Source organism: Phocoena phocoena, chromosome 5 (genome assembly GCF_963924675.1).
Source record: "Phocoena phocoena chromosome 5, mPhoPho1.1, whole genome shotgun sequence".
In the NCBI taxonomy this organism is placed as follows: domain Eukaryota; kingdom Metazoa; phylum Chordata; class Mammalia; order Artiodactyla; family Phocoenidae; genus Phocoena; species Phocoena phocoena.
Genome location: NC_089223.1, coordinates 23588263 through 23606629, shown reverse-complemented (window position 1 = coordinate 23606629; position 18367 = coordinate 23588263). Strand labels below are relative to the sequence as shown.

General features: G+C 40.5%; 1 protein-coding gene across 2 annotated transcripts in view; it reads right to left on the bottom strand.

Moving 5' to 3' along the window:
- GAB1 (GRB2 associated binding protein 1) overlaps positions 1–18367 on the bottom strand; it is a 125057-nt gene that overhangs the window by 21673 nt on the left and 85017 nt on the right. For both annotated transcript variants that reach the window (XM_065877681.1, XM_065877680.1), the window contains exons 3-5: positions 7620–7845; positions 1724–2325; positions 189–274 (exon numbers count right to left, since the gene is read on the bottom strand). In XM_065877681.1, coding sequence (XP_065733753.1) covers positions 189–274; positions 1724–2325; positions 7620–7845 — 914 coding nt within the window. The remainder of the gene's footprint in view (positions 1–188; positions 275–1723; positions 2326–7619; positions 7846–18367) is intronic.

The following is an 18367-nucleotide window of genomic DNA, read 5'->3' as shown; positions in this document are numbered from 1 at the left end:
AAACACACATACATTTCTTTTAATAAAGAAGAACTACTGTCAAACAGGAAAACACAGTTGTAACTTATGCCTATTCACGTGGATCTGAAGGGACTTTTATTTCAGGATCTCATTTAGTCTCAGGGTCCTAAGTGCGAAGGTTTTGACAATGAAATACACTTGATGATGCCAAGGTCAATTATACTTACAAAGTGGTTGTGGAAGCCTTCGAGTGAACTAGATCTATCAGTTGGAAATGTTCGTGGAATATCATAGCAGTCTTGAGAACTAGCATCTAAAACAGAGAACAAACTATCAATATTTCTCCCCATCTTTGCCAGTTCCCAGGGTAATCAGGAATGACCTTCTCTCTCTCTCTCTTTTCATATATGCATGCATGCACACACACAGATCTTAAAAAGGATGCTCACAGAATAACATCTTGAATTGAAACATTAAACCACTAGAAAATGCAGACATTTATTCATATGCTAACCAGTACCAGTATTTTTTTTTTTTTTTTTTTTTTTTTTTTGCGGTACACAGGCCTCTCACTGTTGTGGTCTCTCCCGCTGCGGAGCACAGGCTCCAGACGCGCAGGCTCAGCGGCCATGACTCACGGGCCCAGCCGCTCCGTGGCATGTGGGATCCCCCCGGACTGGGGCACGAACCCGTGTCCCCTACATCGGCAGGCGGACTCTCAACCACTGCGCCACCAGGGAAGCCCCAGTACCAGTATTTGATTGTGACAGTGAGATGGGTTATTTAAAGATGGAGAAAAGAAATACTTCTGTTTTCTTATCTTTTGCACCCTTGGGTATAACTTATATCTCACTAACTTATAACCACCTCAAGATACATTACAGCCATTTCGAGAAAGAAGTTAGAAATTGGTGTTGAATGGCTAAATAAGTATTGACATAAGTACCATCCACAAGGCATCAAATCTTTAACTTCTTTAGAACAGCTGGATAACTCTACCACAAAATCCAGAAGTGTCAGATGTAGTTTTTAGGGTGGGTGCCTTTTAAACTTGGGCTTTTTATTTTCAGGACTTTAGGACCCTCAGAGGCTAACCCAGACTCAATTTTTCTCCTCTCAAAGTCTATAACTTTTGGCAGGCTCTAGGAAGATGGTACAGGAGTCAGTGAAGTGGCTAAGGCGTAAGGGGAGAGAAGATCCAGAGCTTTAAAAATAAATAAAATCAAACAAACAAAAAGCAGAATGACCTGATTGCAACTGAATATCACCTGGTAGACATAACGTAAAAACCGTTGATCTGGGAAGGAAGGAAACAGAGCCCAACAGATGTGACACAGAAGCGGCCATAATAGGACACAAATACGGGAAAGGGTATGACTGGGAAAGGCTCTGCGGCTGGTCCATTTCCTGTGCCTCTTCCCCATCGGGTCTGCTCACCCAGGATGTAGAGGAAGTGAGAGAGAGTGGTGCACACTCCCTGAGGCAGGGAAGTATTACTAAGGCCATACTTCTTAGGGATGAAAATCTCCTCGTCTTTCTCCCTTCCACCACAACATGTACACAGGCACACGCTGCCTGCACAAACACACTTCCTGGGATCTACTGAGGCTCTGACAGCTTCGCTACCCGAGTGGGTAACTGCAGCGCTGAAGGAAAAAGGGACTGCCATTTAACGTCACACTGAGCGTCCAAGAACAAATACTCAGAAAAAGAGATTTTCTATCGTTAACCTCTAAGCCAGGAAAAGCCAACTGGAGCTGACCTTTTCGCAATTTGTTCAAATCCACAGTGGAAATGGTATTACTACGGGACGGTGGCACCCCTGCTGTCGGGATACAGTAACTACTGTCAGTGTCAGAGGCTGTGCGTGTGATGCTACACGTGTCCACAGGAGATCGGTCATGAGCCGGATGCGGTTTCGGTGGCCGAGGTGGAGGAATATCTGGAATAGTGTCTAGCTTTGACGTCTGCCCCAAGGTTCCTTCTGGAAATGTTCGTGGAATCTGATAAGTATTACCAGGTGTTGGAGGAATGTCATAACTAATAGATACATGCCTCATTTGAGGCTCTACACTCGAGGTCCCGGATGGGGTATTAAAAACATAGAGCTCTCCGTCGGCTTCGGTACTTGAAGGAGACACCTTTGGTAAGACGTCATGGGAGTGACTTCTGGGCAGGTTATAAAGGCTGGAGTCTACGGAAATGGATGCAGCCCGAGACGGTGGAGAGTCATACATCAACTGCTGCTGGAAAAAGCCATTCACTCCATGTTTGCTCTGGGAGGAAGCAGGATTTTTATGAGAAGGGACGTTATCATTGCAGTCTGTCTCCGAAGGGGTGGATTTTGCAGAATCAGCATGCGTTCTAAATAAAAATTGTTAACGACAGAAAACACGGTGAAGACCGAAGACTACATTTTAATAAATATATTTCTAGCTTAGCAATCAAACTCCATGTTTTTTTCATTCAAGTTTTTGGTGTGTGTGACCCATCTGATTGAAAGCACGAATGTTCCTGCGTTTTTATGATTATACACCAGATAACAAAACCGCCACCACAAAACCAAAAGCATTCTCCCTAATCTTGTTCTGTACCTGTCCACACCCCCCAACTCCACCTAGTAAGTCCACACGTAAAACCACAATCCCTGAAGCATTGTAATTAGAAAGGTACAAAACTTGGAGGAAGGTAAATGATTAAGGCACAAGACACCAGGAAAAGCACTTCCTCTGAAAAGCATGCAAAAACCTCGTGCCAACAGTTTATCAAGCTGATCCATTGCTCTTTAGCCCACCTGTGGCAACTCTGTTGTTCTGATAAATGAAAAGTCTAATGATTACCTGGTATTGAATAAATTCAATGTGATCTACAAGGAGGTGGCAACTTGATAGGTTTTGGGTATCTTCTTTTCTATTTATTTTCTTTAACAAATATTTAGCCAATACTATGAAAAGAATCAAAATACAAAGCAAGGAGTTAGCCAACTCCAAACAATAATTCACCTTGAGAAATCTCATTAGAGTGTATTTTATGCTTTGGGCACATTTTTGATCTCTGTATTTTGTGGTATCACGAAATTTGGGAATAAGTCAAAATGAAGCTACCAATACCCAAACGCTGGTCCTCCCTTAATGCTAAACAAGATACCTTAACTACCTATGTGTGTTGTCCAAAGTCCTGTAGGAATTTAAACTCAATATTTAAAACAAATAACTTAAGATAGTTTTTTTTTTAAGGGCATATCTCTCTGATTTCTTGGTAACATCTGGCGCTGTGTATTGCATTTATTCACTGAAACTCTCCCCCGCGAGTATCAGAAGCCCTTTATTGCAATATCCTGACTTTCCTTCTTCCTCACTGATTATGCCCTTGTTTCATTGACTGCCTCTTTCTTCCTGTCTCTCCAACCTGGAAATGGCCAACAGAAATCAGTCCTCTAAGTCTTTACAGCACACACCATTAAAAAATCCTCCTTTCCCGTAACTTCCCCTTCTACTGAATGCTGACAACTGCTATCTTCTCACCAAATTCCGAGTCCTGTATTTACAAACGGTTCAAACGTATTGCTACTTGGTTATCCCAGTGTTCCCTTGCTCATGTGTACCAAACTAAACTCAACTACTTCTCAAATTGGTGGTCCTTTCTGACTTGCCATGAAAAATGTCTTTATCCCAGATTCTCTAAACTCAAAATCCAATCAACTTTGATTCATTCTCTTTGATCACTACCATCACTTGGGCACAAAGTCCTTCTTTCTAGCCAAGCGCCTATTCCCCCACTCTGTTCCCGCTGTCACCACCCCAAGTTCAGGTCCGTGTTTCTGCTGAGATCTACAGCATGGAACCCTCCCTCAGCAAACTTCTTTCTTCTAGTTTCTCCCTCTTCCAATCTATCGTACCATCCATAGGACCAGGACTGCTAGAAGATCAGTATTTCCAAAACATGGTTTTCAGGTCACTCACCTCTTCAGAGAAAATCCCTTTAAGGGTTCCTACAGGCTGGAGGAACTACAAAAAAGCCCACAAACAACTCCCCTTGGCACTGAGGCTACTCCTCCTATGAGGCATCTCACCCTCCCTCTCAAAAACACTTGCACTGACCTTTCTAGGAATTTCTAACACATATTCTAAAATTTGTACTTGATTTAATTCAAACGTGAAGTTAAGAAGAAGCTAGAAGTACAATGAGTACTAAGTTCCCTGTCTTTGACTAGCTTAGAGTGTAGTGGAGAATACATAAAATTAGCAAGCGATTTCCAATTCTGTGATACTGGGCTGGCCAAAAGGTTCGTTCCGTTTTTTCCGTAAGATGGTTCTAGTAGCACTTAGTTGTCTTTAACTTCGTTTGAAACAGTTTTGTTAGATTGTATGTGACAGCTGTCATATCAGCGTGCATTTAAAAAAAAAAAAGACTTATCAAAATTGGTGAACTTTTCTGTAGCCATTTTAATATTGAAAATGGAAGGAAAAAGCAACATTTTCAGCATATTATGCTTTATTATTTCAAGAAAGGTAAAAATGCCACTGAAACGCAGTTTCAGTTGTAGTATATGGAGAGGTAGTCAGTGTAGTATATGGAGAGGTGTAGTATATGGAGAGGTAGTCAGTGTAGTATATGGAGAGGTAGTCAGTGTAGTATATGGAGAGGTGTAGTATATGGAGAGGTAGTCAGTGTAGTATATGGAGAGGTGTAGTATATGGAGAGGTAGTCGAGAGGTGTAGTATATGGAGAGGTGTAGTATACGGAGAGGTAGTCAGTGTAGTATATGGAGAGGTGCTATGACTGATCAAATGTGTCAAAAGTGGTTTGCGAAGTTTCGTGCTAGAGGTTTCTCACTGGACGATGCTCCACAGTCAGGTAGACCAGTTGAAGTTGAGAGCGATCAAATTGAGACATTAACTGAGAACAATCAATGTTATACCACGTGGGAGATAGCCGACATACTCAAAATACCCAAATCAAGCGCTGAAAATCATTTGCACCAGCTTGGTTATATTTTAATAGCTTTGATGTTTGGGTTCCACATAAATTAAGTGTAGAAAACCTTCCTGACCTATTTCCACATGCGATTCTCTACTAAAACGTAATGAATACGTTCCGTTTTTTAAAACCAATTGTGACGGGTGATGAAAAGTGGATACTGTACAATAATGTGAAACGGTAGAGAGCGTGGGGCAAGCGAAATGAACCACCACCAAGCACACCAAAGGCCAGCATTCATGCAAAGAAGGTGATGTTGTGTATATGGTGGGATTGGAAGGAAGTCCTCTGTTATGAGCTCCTTCCGGAAAACCACACGATTAATTCCAACATGTATTGCTCCCAATTAGACCAACTGAAAGCAGCACTTGATGAAAAGCGTCCAGAATTAGTCAACAGAGAACGCATAATCTTCCATCAGGATAACGCAAGACCGCATGTTTCTTTGATGACCAGGCAAAAACTGTTACAGCTTGGCTGGGAAGTTCTGACTCATCCGCCGTGTTCACCAGACATTGCACCTTCGGATTTCCATTTATTTCGGTGTTTACAAAATTCTCTTAAAGGAAGAAATTTCAATTCCCTGGAAGACTGTAAAAGGCACCTGGAATAGTTCTTTGCTCAAAAAGATAAAAAGTTTTGGGAAGATGGAATTATGAAGTTGCCTGAAAAACGGCAGAAGACAGTGGAACAAAAGGGTGAATATGTTGTTCAATAAAGCTCTTGGTGAAAATGAAAGATGTGTCTTTTTATTTTTACTTAAAAAACTAAAGGTACTTTTTGGCCAACCCAATAAAACAGAGACATAGAGGTACAACCAGGATTCTCTGAAAACCCAGCGAGGCATTTAATCCAGCCTGGGAGTTTAGTGGAATGCCTCCTTAGAGGAGCAGATGTCTGAGCTGAGTGTTGCAGGAAGAACGGGAGTTTGCAAGGCAATGCTCACATCTTACCTTCATCTATAAGCACTTCATGCTTGCATGTTTTGATTCCTTCACAAGCTTTACCGTTAAACTCTGAAGGTGACTGAATCTAAAGGGGCTTTATCTTATGTACTTAGTTTGTACCTTCATAGCACCTAGCGAAACAGTGGGCCCTCAGCGAGTACTTCACAAATATTTGCTATTTAACTGTCACTTTTGCAAAATACAGATACAAAATATATCTGAGTAATGATTTTGAGCATAATTTCTACTACAGTAGGAAAGTTATGATACCAATGAGATCAACGAAAGACACTATATAAAAAGAAAGTGTACTGAAAACTGTCACTTAGCTGTTGGCTTTTGAAAAGCTGAGATGGAAAAATAATTGTGGAGCTCCCTAAAATAAAAACTTAGTTATTAGTAGCATATGCAACAACGTTGCGAGTGTATAATTTTAAATTCTCACAGCAAACAAGCAAAAATCAAGTTAGAATTTGATATTAACCAGTGTTGATTTATAATTTTTCCTCCTTTTTTTTTTTTTTTTTTTAACTTTTACAGGTAAAATCCCATTACAACAAATACATAGAAACTCATCTTTGGAAGATTTGTGGGCTATTTCCACTATTTCAGGGAACGGTTCACAGAAACTAATTTGTGGATCTTAACAAATTCTATATAAACATTTTTGAACAAGGGTTTTGTATGATCCTTTAGCCCAGTAACAGTCACTTTTGACATGAAAAAAATCCTTGAATCTAATATCCCTGTTTAAAAAAAAAATCTTTTATATTTCAATGCAATTCCCCTCCCTCCTTAATATTGCAAATTAAGAAAATAAATATACCCAATATCACTAGTTGTCACATAGCTATTAACGGTATGACAGGCCTTGTGATCACCAAGTTCTGGCTCAGTTCTCACCATTACCTCCAGTCTTCCAATGATTCAACATCAAATGAGAAGAATGATTAAATGATAATATCTCATAGCTTGGAAGAAAAGAGGGGTATGGGAGCAGAGATCAAGATGACAGGGAAACCAAGGATTCGGGGAAGTTTTACGATATCTTCTTTGGTCAAGTACTGAAATCCATATACTTCGTTCTACTTAAATATCTGAGGTCAAGGCCTGTGGTGAGCGCTGCTTCATTGCTACGCGCGAAGATTTGAAAGTTTCAAAGTTTTTAGCAGTATATTTGAGCTCATCAAATTTCACTAACATCTGGTGTGTGTATTCCACAGGATTTGCTATAGTGGGATTTTACCCGTATGATTCTCACACAGATCCAAAGCAACCACAACACACTCACTGCAATGGAATCGTTTTGCTTTCAAAATCTTCTAGCAGTAGGTATTCCTCTCCTTCTTCAGAAACAAAAGATGACCCTTGGCTGGTTTACAATCACATAAGAAATGGAGCAAGATCACCATTTATATATAAATCAGTGAAATCTGTTAAGCAAGTAACACTGTGAACCTGTAACAAGGACTAAGACACAGGAGACAGATTTCCAAAGGAGCCATGAAGGCGCAAGTGTTCTTTGCCAAAAATGATAGACAATGTGCTTCTCCAATAAAATCTCCTGAATATCGGAAATCATTCGTGGAGGAACATCAACCTGAATTATAAGCCTAAAAGATGAGCTTCTACAGATGGTTACTTTTAAGCCTTCAAATCAGGCTTTAAAAAGTTTAAAGGTAAGATGCCTAAGGGTATGCACGTACACGCACAGAGACACAGGTGATTTACCTGGTGGGTTCAGGCTTCTTGCTCTGACAGTTGATTAGCAAGAGGTAGTCTTGAGGATCCTCCTGGATGCCAAGGGTTTCCAGGTGTGGTGGAAGGCTAATTAGCTGATATGGAGGAGGTGGAGCGGCAGAGGAGGCATCCACCTGGGTGGATGGTGGTGCTGTATTTATCGCCAGTGGTAAATCAGCCGGTGCTTGTAAGGAGCTGCCAGGTGGCTTCACAGGATCTGCAACACCCAAGTGTGACCGTCACTGTCCATCCCATTTTTTTTAACATCTTCATTGGAGTATAATTGCTTTACAATGGTGTGTTAGTTTCTGCTGTATAACAAAGTCAATCAGCTAGACGTATACATGTATCCCCATATCTCCTCCGTCTTGCGTCTCCCTCCCACCCTCCCTATCCCACAGATAGCTAGTAGGAAGCAGCCGCATAGCACAGGGAGATCAGCTCGGTGCTCTGTGACCAGCTACTCGAAAGTTTGGAGATAAATCGTTTAAACACACGGAAACAGGATAAACCAGGACAGTGTCAGTTAAAATACGTGCTACCTAAATGGCAACGCTGACACAGAAAATTACTGGTTCTCGTTAATAACGAGATCTGAAGGGTAGGGTTCTTTCTTCCAGAGGCTCTAAAAAAGCCATGGGTGGAAATTCCCTGGCGGTCCACTGGTTAGGACTTGGCGCTTTCACTGCCAGGGCCCAGGTCCAGTCCCTGGTGGGTGAACTAAGATCCCACAAGCCTCAGGGTATGCAAAAAAAAAAAAAAAAAAAAAAAAAAAAAGGCGTGGTTAATGTTGCCTTGAACACTCTTTGGTTTTGAGGTTATTGGGAATGGAGATGTTAGCCCAAGCAGCAGCAGACTTTTTTTTCATGATAATAAAGCACTTTCTAAGCCAAGCCAACCTTCCAAGGAGACCCATTTTATTATGTGGTATCTACAGGCCCATGGTGCTGTGCGTACCAGGGCCAGCTCTTTACCCCATGTTTATCTTGCTGTTCATCCTTTTCTTTCTACTTCTTAGCCACCGACTAGGGAGAAATATGTCTAACTCCAGGATTCACATTTAAGGAAAGAGCTTTTCTTTAAGGCATCACCTCTTCCCTCCGTTCATAGCCTCATTTGCCGTTATCGGATTTCTGTAGTATTTTAATGCAAAAGGGGTCAGCAGGTAAAGAAGTAATTTATTAAGCACTTAACTACATTCTGAGAAGACATATGAACATAGCTAAATTGTGTAGAATGAAGTAATTTGAAAACAAGTTGAAAGCCTAGAAATAAAATCTCACACAACCAAGGTAATTTTTGAGGGCCCAAAAGAAAAATTCTGTTAGTCTGGTTAGGAATACGGGGCTATAGATCCAGAAAAAAAGGTAAATGCTCATATTTGAATAAACAAATCTGTTTATTGTCTGTTTATATTAGAACAGAAAAGGCTGGGTTGAAACTGAGATTTTTCACAACAAAACAGTACCTAACGATGCTAAAAAGTGGTAAGAAGACTTAATATGTTCCACAGACTAGAATAACAGGCAGGTCATTTGGTCTGTCAATTCCCCAGGGAAGAGCGAAAGGTCTGCTCTCTCTTCTCTAGATTCTACAGAGCAAGTCCATGTGCTTTTGATGAGATCTTTATGTATTCAACATTAACGTCCACATATGCACTACAGCCAAGTTTATGTAGCTTATTTCAAAACTCTTCTTCCTAGGCAGAGAAGCTCATATCCCAGTGGTAAAGCTTGAATGATAACACGTGAGTATGGCTATCTTTAATTAGTTTATCTTTAATTGTGGGTCCCCAAAGCAAACCGAAAGGATCAGAACTCCTGGGGCAGATGCTCAAAAACACTCCATTCACCCAACAGAAACTCACTTGTTAGCACTTTCTCTATACCAGGTTGGAAGAGGTGAAAGCAATCCCCAATCTGCAAGACCCCTTCACCTGCACGTGCAGTTTGGAATTTGCTCTTCCAGAAATCTCTGTGAGCCCTGCTAGATGCTAACCGAGTATGAAAATTTCTTTCTGTTGGAGACTTCGGCCTGGGTGAAGGAGAACTTGAGCTAATTTCTAATGTTCTATCTTTGCTATGCTGCATGCAATGTCAAGTCTTCACACAAGCTCATCTAACAAAAGCTAACACTTTATGACAGAAATGAATTCATTCTTTTTTTTTTTTTTTTTTGAATTCATTCTTTCTTATGTATGAAAGGCCAGAACAGACGATGGTGAGAAAAGGATAAATGAATTTTTTGACATTTGTACAAGATAATGGCGTAATTTCGCAGGAACTCATAAGTACCCCATCATGTCTAATTGATGCTGGTTATAAACAGTGTTTATAACATACCCTATGAAATGTTTTACTGTTTTGATTTTGAAACAAATATAAACAGATATTTTTAAGGGGATTTGAAATGCCCTAGATTAATCAGTGACTCAGAGTAAATCCTTGTGGAGTGTTAAACTTCAGAGAACTATGAAAAATATTTACCCTTTAAAGACCTTAAGGAAAATATACACAACATTGAGGAGAAAAAAAAGCAGAGGAATCAGAAAGTAGTTGCTGTATTCTATGTAGCCTACAGGGTGTATTCACAAGTATATTTTATATATTTCTTTTTTCTATCACAGAGATATGGTAAAATTGTATACTAGTTAAATGTTTAGTTCTGACCCAACAAAATCAAACTAAACACTGGAAAAACTTTACCGCATAAAATAGTATGAATTCTAGTTTTCCACTGTAACTCCTAAAATAACTTTTCCAGGCAGTTGTTTTGTTTTGTTTTTTTCAAGTCGTTTTTTTTTTTTTTTTTTTTTTTTTTTTTGCCGTACGTGGGCCTCTCTCTGTTGTGGCCTCTCCCGTCGCGGAGCACAGGCTCCGGACGCGCAGGCCCAGCGGCCATGACTCACGGGCCCAGCCGCTCCGCGGCATGTGGGATCCTCCCGGACCGGGGCAAGAACCCGCATCCCCTGCATCGGCAGGCGGACCCCCAACCACTGCGCCACCAGGGAAGCCCCAAGTCGTTGTTTTCATAGATACACTTTTAATATTTTTTCTAAACTGGATGGCTATATACTAAACGAACTGAGTGATTCATCTTAAGTGGGAAAAAAGTCACCCAGCCAAGCAATCACTTTTGTTTGGCCTTGTTTTATTAACACAATGGGACTATCTCATTTTTAACCTTCCATTTCTGCCACCTGTGAATGATGAAAGTGTTTTACTCTTGTATAGCTGCAAGAGCCTCTCCATTTTCTGACAAAAGGACTGGGATTCAAAGGTTCCTTTTTAAGCAAAAAAAATCTTGTTCACAATATGGGAAGACTTATGTATACTTCTCGGAGGCAAGAACTAGAGAGAAACCGCCATTATGTTCACTAGCAAGCTCATGGAAGAAAAGACCTTCAAATAGCCGTGAACAGCAAGCCCAACTGTTCCAAACAACATGGCACACAAAGGACTTTAAAAGGTAAGGGGACACTGCTTTCCCACCTTGGGCTCAGATAATGCACCATCTTCAAAGTTTGAGTGTTTGGGATGATTTTACTCATGGTAATTTGACTATATCCTCAACTCTGTGTATTTTAATGCCAGCATGGCATGGTATCTAAATATTCTTTAACATAAAACTTCTAGCCAAAGTTAACCAACTGGTCTGAAAGAAGAAACTTCTCTTCAACCTTAGAAAGACATGGGATTAGCCCCCATTCTACCCTACAAGTAGTTGAGCAGACCATGTTTATTGCTTTCTGCCTCACTTGGGTTTCTGACTGACTGTTCTTTCTAAGTAATGGTGGTATCAAGTTTCTGAGAACCAAACATCAGCATAGGGTGTGCTTCTGTGTGTAAAATTATTTCCTCTCTTAATTCAGAAGGCATGAAGAGGATAACTGGCATCCACTAAAGGCCTTATATGATGCTGTAGCAAACTCTTAATTTAATTTTACTTAGAAAGCTAATAAGTACTGCAAAGGAAAGCCTTAACGGGTTTTCAGTGAAGAGGAATAGATTGTTCTGTGAGGGGAGCCACAAATAATAGATTGGTTCACACGATCCCTACCTTAATGCACAGTTTTATCCCATTTGGAAGCATAACGCTCTGGAGTTAGTGTCCCTCATACAAGCTGGAGTGCCCAGCCAATGCCTTGAAATATTCAAAATAATATTTTTTAAATCAAATGGTACACGTGCTTAAGTCCAGGGAAGCAATCTTACTCTTTATTATGGGTAAGGTAGACTATTTCAAAGTTGATGCGCTAAGATCCTCTGATTTTGTAACTACTGACATACCCTGCCTGAGCTCCATGTGGTAATAAAACTGTGGTATTGCTCACTTCCTGTCAGGAGACCAGATGAGATCCTTTCCTCCCAAGATGGGCTACATTTGTTGACAGAACATTTGCTTGTGGCTATTGCAAAAGTTTTCCCTTTATGTTCACAATTAAAGGTAAATAGGTTGCTCTATATCTACTGACTCCTGATTTACCAGGTCTGTTGTAGATTTTTTTTTTTTCTGTAAAGAGAAGCATTTCAAATAGATTTATGTGATTTATATACAATTAACTTAGAAAATAAAGAGTCCACAAAGAGTAGGCATTACTATTAATGCTAAAATGGCCATCTTCGACTTCCCCAGTAGTCCAGTGGCTAAAACTCCCCCTTCGGGACTTCCCTGCTGGCGCAGTGGTTAAGAATCCACCTGCCAATGCAGGGGACACGGGTTCAATCCCTGGCCTGGGAAGATCTCACAGGCTGCGGAGCAACTAAACCCGTGTGCCACAACTACTGAGCCTGTGCTCTAGAGCCCACGAGCCACAACTACTGAAGCTCGTGCACTCTAGGGCCCACGTGCCTCAACTACTGAGCCTGCGTGCTGCAACTACTAAAGCCTGCGCGCCTAATGCCCGTGCTCTGCACACCACAAGGAAGAGTAGCCGCCACTCGCCACAGCTAGAGAAAGCCAGCGCGTAGCAACAAAGACCCAACACAGCCAAAAAAAAAAAAAAAAAAAAGAAGTTAAAAAAGAAAAAAAAAAGACTTGGCCTTCCAACGCAGGGGGTGCCAGTTTGATTCCTGGTCAGGGAACTGATAAGATCCCACACGCTGTGCAGTGTGGCCAAAAAATAAAAAATAAAGTAAAAAGAGCAATTAAAAAAAAATGGCCATCTTCTCACTTCTGAACATACCCTTCTTTACGGAAGAACATTTTATAAGGGCAAATCTATCAAATGGATACAAACAAGAAAGGGCGGTAGTCACAATTTTCACTGAAGCAACCTGAAATGTCTTCAAATTATTTAATCAAAAATCGAAGACCTTTCATCAGAGTCCAATCTTATCTGTCATGACCATCTATCTCCTTAATAGAATGTGAAAACATTCTTGGAGACTTTTAAAACAAACCCTTAGTGCTGACAAATGATTTAATTTTTATCCAGAGGTGTCATGGCATCTTGGCAGAATTACTTGTTGAGTATTTGAGAAATCTAGGTGCCTGGGCCTCACTCAGGAGACTCAATGAATCAAGATCTCAGGGGCAGTAGCTTGAAAATGTGTGATAAAAGAAGACAGAACAGACTCTGGTTGGACTGGTCCTCAGGAAAATGCAAAGTAAGACCACAATGAGATACACACTCACTAGAATGGCTAAAATTAATGACCCACAACACCAAATGCTAGTAATGTAGAGTAACTAGAAATTTTATATGCTGCTGGTAGGAAAGCAATTGGCACAATAACTTTGGAAAACTAAAGCTACTAACAAATCTACTAAAACTAAAAATATATATCCTATGATGAGTTGCAGCAATTCTACTCATGGGCGTGTATACCAAAGAGCAAAGTGTTGGTGTCCATCAAAGGGCAGATGTAAAAATGCTCACAGCAGCTTTATTTGTATTAACTAAAAACTGGAAACAAGCCAAATGTCTATCAACATTTGAATAGATCAATAACTTATGATATATTCACACAGTGGAATGCTACATAGGATGCTGAACTCCTGTGACATGCAACATAAATGGATCTCACAGACTTACTATTGGAAAAAAGAAGCCAGACTCAATGGTTTTATTTGTGTAAAGTTCAAGTATAGGGAAAACTAATCTATGGTGATAGAAGCAAAATAATGGTTACATCTGAACTTTTTTCTGGGTTTTTACTGGGAAGAAACGTGAGAAAACCTTCTAGGGGACTGGAACTGTTCCATTTCCGGATTTGAGTGGGGGTTTCACAGATTTCTATTTCTATGTATAGATACAGAATGGATATGTAAAACTATATTGAACTGTAAACTTAAGATCTGTGCCTTGCACAGTAATAAGTTATACCTGTATGAAAGAGTAAATAAAAAGAAATTTAAGTTCCCTAATTAAGAAGCACTGCTTTGCAGGAATGGCAGCGTGTGTATATTCTCACATTAGCTACCTACTTTTCTAAAAGGAAGAATATCAGAGAATCACACTATTTTTTTTCTTTAAGCCAGTATTATCTGGGCATTTTGAGAAAAGCAACTCAACTGATTAAGAGGCAACTTTCTAAACTTGCCCCTGAAATGAGACCAGGAACTTCCGCACCAAGTCAGTTGCATTCAGCCCTAAGGCTGAGTTTCCTGGCACTTGTTTAGCAGATTGTACAGCTTCCACCTCAGGGTAGAAACAAAAATAAATCTGCACATTTCCAAGAAAAACAAAAGAAATTAGTTTCTTGGTCTCAAGTTTACTAAATAAAAGCATTCATAGGAACCACACACAGGGCAATGAGCTAGAACTGAAAAACAGATTCAGCCTGCCAGCATTTGGAGTATTCAATAATAGCAGTGGTCACCTGGGGCAGCGGAAATAACATGGTAATGATATTTTGAGAGGTTCCTGGAATCAAAACACAGGTCAGAATTTTCCCCTTTCCTTTTGTTTTCAGGAGAAAATTAGTTGTTCTCCTAGGGATTGGGGATAGTTATGTTCTCAGGCTGTAACACCGAGCATAGTCTATTTCTTCCCACATCTACCCTGAAACGAGTTTTAGTGAAAAATCATTTTGTGTTATTAATTTTACGCCAAGAGTGGGAGCGTATTCGGCTGTCTGAAAAGGGAAGAACACAGGGCTCAGGGGACAGATCTAGGTAAAGACAAAAGCCCCTATTGTACAGTGAGTAGAGGAGGATATAAAGCAGGTAGTAAAGTTAATGGAAGAACAAAGACATTTTGATATTCCCCTTGTCATATTAAACTGTATGAATGTGATCACAAAGGATAACAGCAGTTCTCTGCAGTTTAGAATTTGATACAAAACTTTAAATATGTGGAATTTTGAAGAAGGCATCTAGCAAAGTCAGCTACTACAAATGAATAGGGAAATACAATGGCTGGCTTTTAAGGGCTTTTTGCAGTTTTGCTACTATGCCTCAAAAACCAAAATTATAGAGCAAAATAAAACTATTTGTGTGGCTCCTTGATACTACACAATGAAGGATTGCTCATCTTTCACCGATTTATTCCAAGAAACTCAAGTCTCCAACACAGTCTAGTAAGACATTTCTGACTGTGGTTATTTGGGAGATGGCCAGGATGAACTTGTAAAAACATCTAAATTATAGAATTGAAAAAATACGTACAATTGAATTTAGATATAGATCAGGAACTAAATTTAAAAGTATTGGCAAACTGAAGTCCTTAGGGACTTATTTTAATGAACAGATAAAAATGATCTGTGGGGCTTCCCTGGTGGTTGAGAGTCCGCCTGCCAATGCAGGGGACACGGTCCGGGAGGATCCCACATGCCACGGAGCGGCTGGGCTCGTGAGCCATGGCCGCTGAGCCTGCGCGTCCGGAGCCTGTGCTCCGCAACAGGAGAGGCCACAACAGTGAGAGGCCCGCATACCGCAAAAAAAAAAAAAAAGATCTGTGATTAGCATAGCTCCTCTTGGTAACCAACTCAGCTTATATACATCAAATTTGATTAATCATATTATTAATTTTCTTACAACTTCCCCTTTTATGGATATTGCGAAGGTTACAGGTTCACAAATTGAGAGCTTCACTCAGGGCAGATATACTTCTGTTTTATAAGAATTTGGGAGTTTTGCCACTGAAAGGTGGCTTTCAAGTTTTGAAACTTTCCCCCTCCTATACTAGTAAGTTTATGAAGTGAAAACAGGCATTGTAACTGATTCTGACTACTAATGCCAATGAAGATGTTCCATTAAGGACGAAAATAAAGTTCTCAGTACATTATCAGTTATAGTCACAGAGCCATTTAAAACTACCTAGGCTTTTCCTGATCCTCCTGAGATGCCATCAGCTGCTATCTATGCTTTGCTTTTTCTTTTAGCAGAGCACCTAACAACTGGTATTATAATTCCTAGATTATTTGCCTGTCTCTCCTACTAGACTGACTTAAACTCTATGAGGGCAAAAACTGTATTTATACACTTCCACAGTATCATACTTTAATATATAAAATTATATCTTAATGTTATATATTAACACTTTAACATATGTTAAAGTATGATTTATATTAAAAAATGTGAACACATATATGTACATACATACACATCTAACTTGCACTTATCAACTGTACTGAATTATTTTGGGTATGACTCTTCTCTCACTAGATGCTCAGTTTCCTGTCTATAATACCTCTCATCTGTCTGCCTAACTGGCCACCTAATATGTATCGGTTGAATGAATGCCCAAAGCCTAGTGGAGTACTGGCAAACTCAAATAATTGGGTAGATAACTGAATTAATGTTCTAAAGCAGACAAAACCTATCTACTTCCCAGAGCTGACTGGCTCCCAGATGGTAAGGATCATTCTAAGGTGGACAGATGGACCAGACTCCTTGCCTTAAAACTTGCAAAGCTAATCTGGGACACTCGAGCAGGACAAATTCTTATTTTGGGGGTTCTCAACTCTAACCACCCCCAAAAGTGCTTCCAAAAATTTCACATTCCTTAACTGGAGAACGCACTAAGGGGGCATCTTATATCCTTTGCTAAATCGGACAATTATAAAGAAAACAAAAAGAGAAGAACACCTACTGTAGTCTTTCAGATCTGCTGAATCTGTACAGGCAACCCATGGAGACAGAAATCTGCATTTATATCCCCCCAAATTCTAAATTGAAAAGGTAGCGGGCAAAAAGAACAACATCAACACAAAGATGATGCAACCACTTAAATTATTTTAGCTGAAAATCCATCATACAAGGAAATGAACGTGAGGTCTAAATCCAATCATTATCATTACTGAGGGGCTGTTAACCATTAAAAAGAGAGCGATCTCGTTTGTGACTTCAACTGAAAAATGCTCTGCTGTACTCAAACACAGATCATGTAGGCAACCAAGAAGGGAAAGTTTAACTGGAGTCAGAAGTAATACCAGCAGGCCCACTTAAAATGTGAACATATTTAGTAACTTCACAAAAACATGTGCAACAATTGCTTGAGGCTTTTTAATCAGTAGAACTCTGTTGAAGAGCTCTAGGTCATTAGCCTCGGGTCTAAATCAGACGCCTCCTTCCCTTTCTCAGCGCTGTTTTCCCTGGAGCATTCTAGATTTCCTCAGCAAGGGATTTCCCCCAGCCCACTGGGCCAATCCCAGCCCTGGAAGCCTCCTTCTCCTGGGGGCTGCCTGGCCAAAGAGGAAACAGCATGCTGACCTGAGCTAATTAGATGATGACTGTTTCACTTCAATCCAACTCTTGAAGTTGATTGTTAACACAATTTTTCCACCCCTCACTGAATCTCCAGCACTCCTAAATATAGATATTTGGAAATGCATGCTTGTCAATGTGAGTATAACCATGAAAACAACAGGGTCAAAGACCCTATTTAATAAGGTTGCCTTTATTTCTGATTCTTGGCTCTGCAATCCTAAATTAGTATTGGAGTCCCCTCCCTGGGTTCTTAGTGTTTGTTTAAAAAGGAAGAGAAGTACAGAAGTAGGGAATATAAAAGGTCATGACAGCTATATAAAAGCACCCAAAGAGGAATTCCACTTGTAAAATTCTTCTTGAGGGACTTCCCTGGTGGCGCAGTGGTTAAGAATCCGCTTGCCAATGCAGGGGACACAGGTTCGAGCCCTGGTCTGGGACGATCCCACAAGCTGCGGAGCAACTAAGCCCGTGCGCCACAACTACTGAGCCCTGCACTCTAGAACCCGCGAACCATAACTACTGAGCCCGCGTGCCACAACTACTGAAGCCCGTGCACCTAGAGCCCACGCTCCACAACGAGAAGCCACCGCGATGAGAAGCCCGTGCACTGCAACGAAGAGTAGCCCCCGCTTGCCGCAAGTAGGTAAAGCTCGCGTGCAGCAATGAAGACCCAATGCAGCCGAAAATAAAAAAAAAGTTTATTAAAAAAAAAATTCTTCTTGAGGCCTTTAATCACTCAGCTCCTCCCAGGAAAGGCACTCAAATCTCAGATACTCAAGTAAGTCTCCCCTTGCCTTTATCATTCATAGCCCTCTGCTCCAGCCAAGGAGGAGTCTACTCCATCTCTGGGCCCTTCCCTAGCCCCTAAGCCTGCAGGTCCTGCATCCCTCCTTTCATTTATGTAGATATAACACTACTTTCTTCAAAAGCCTACAGTTCACAATTGGTCTTTCTCCAAGAAGCTTTTCTTCACTACCTCTTTTTCAAAACTTGAGACCCCTCCTCCTCCATGCTTTTTTTTAGGACCTTTGTGTTAAGTAAATTCATATGTTTGTTACTTTTTCATCATGTTTTGTGACTGATTC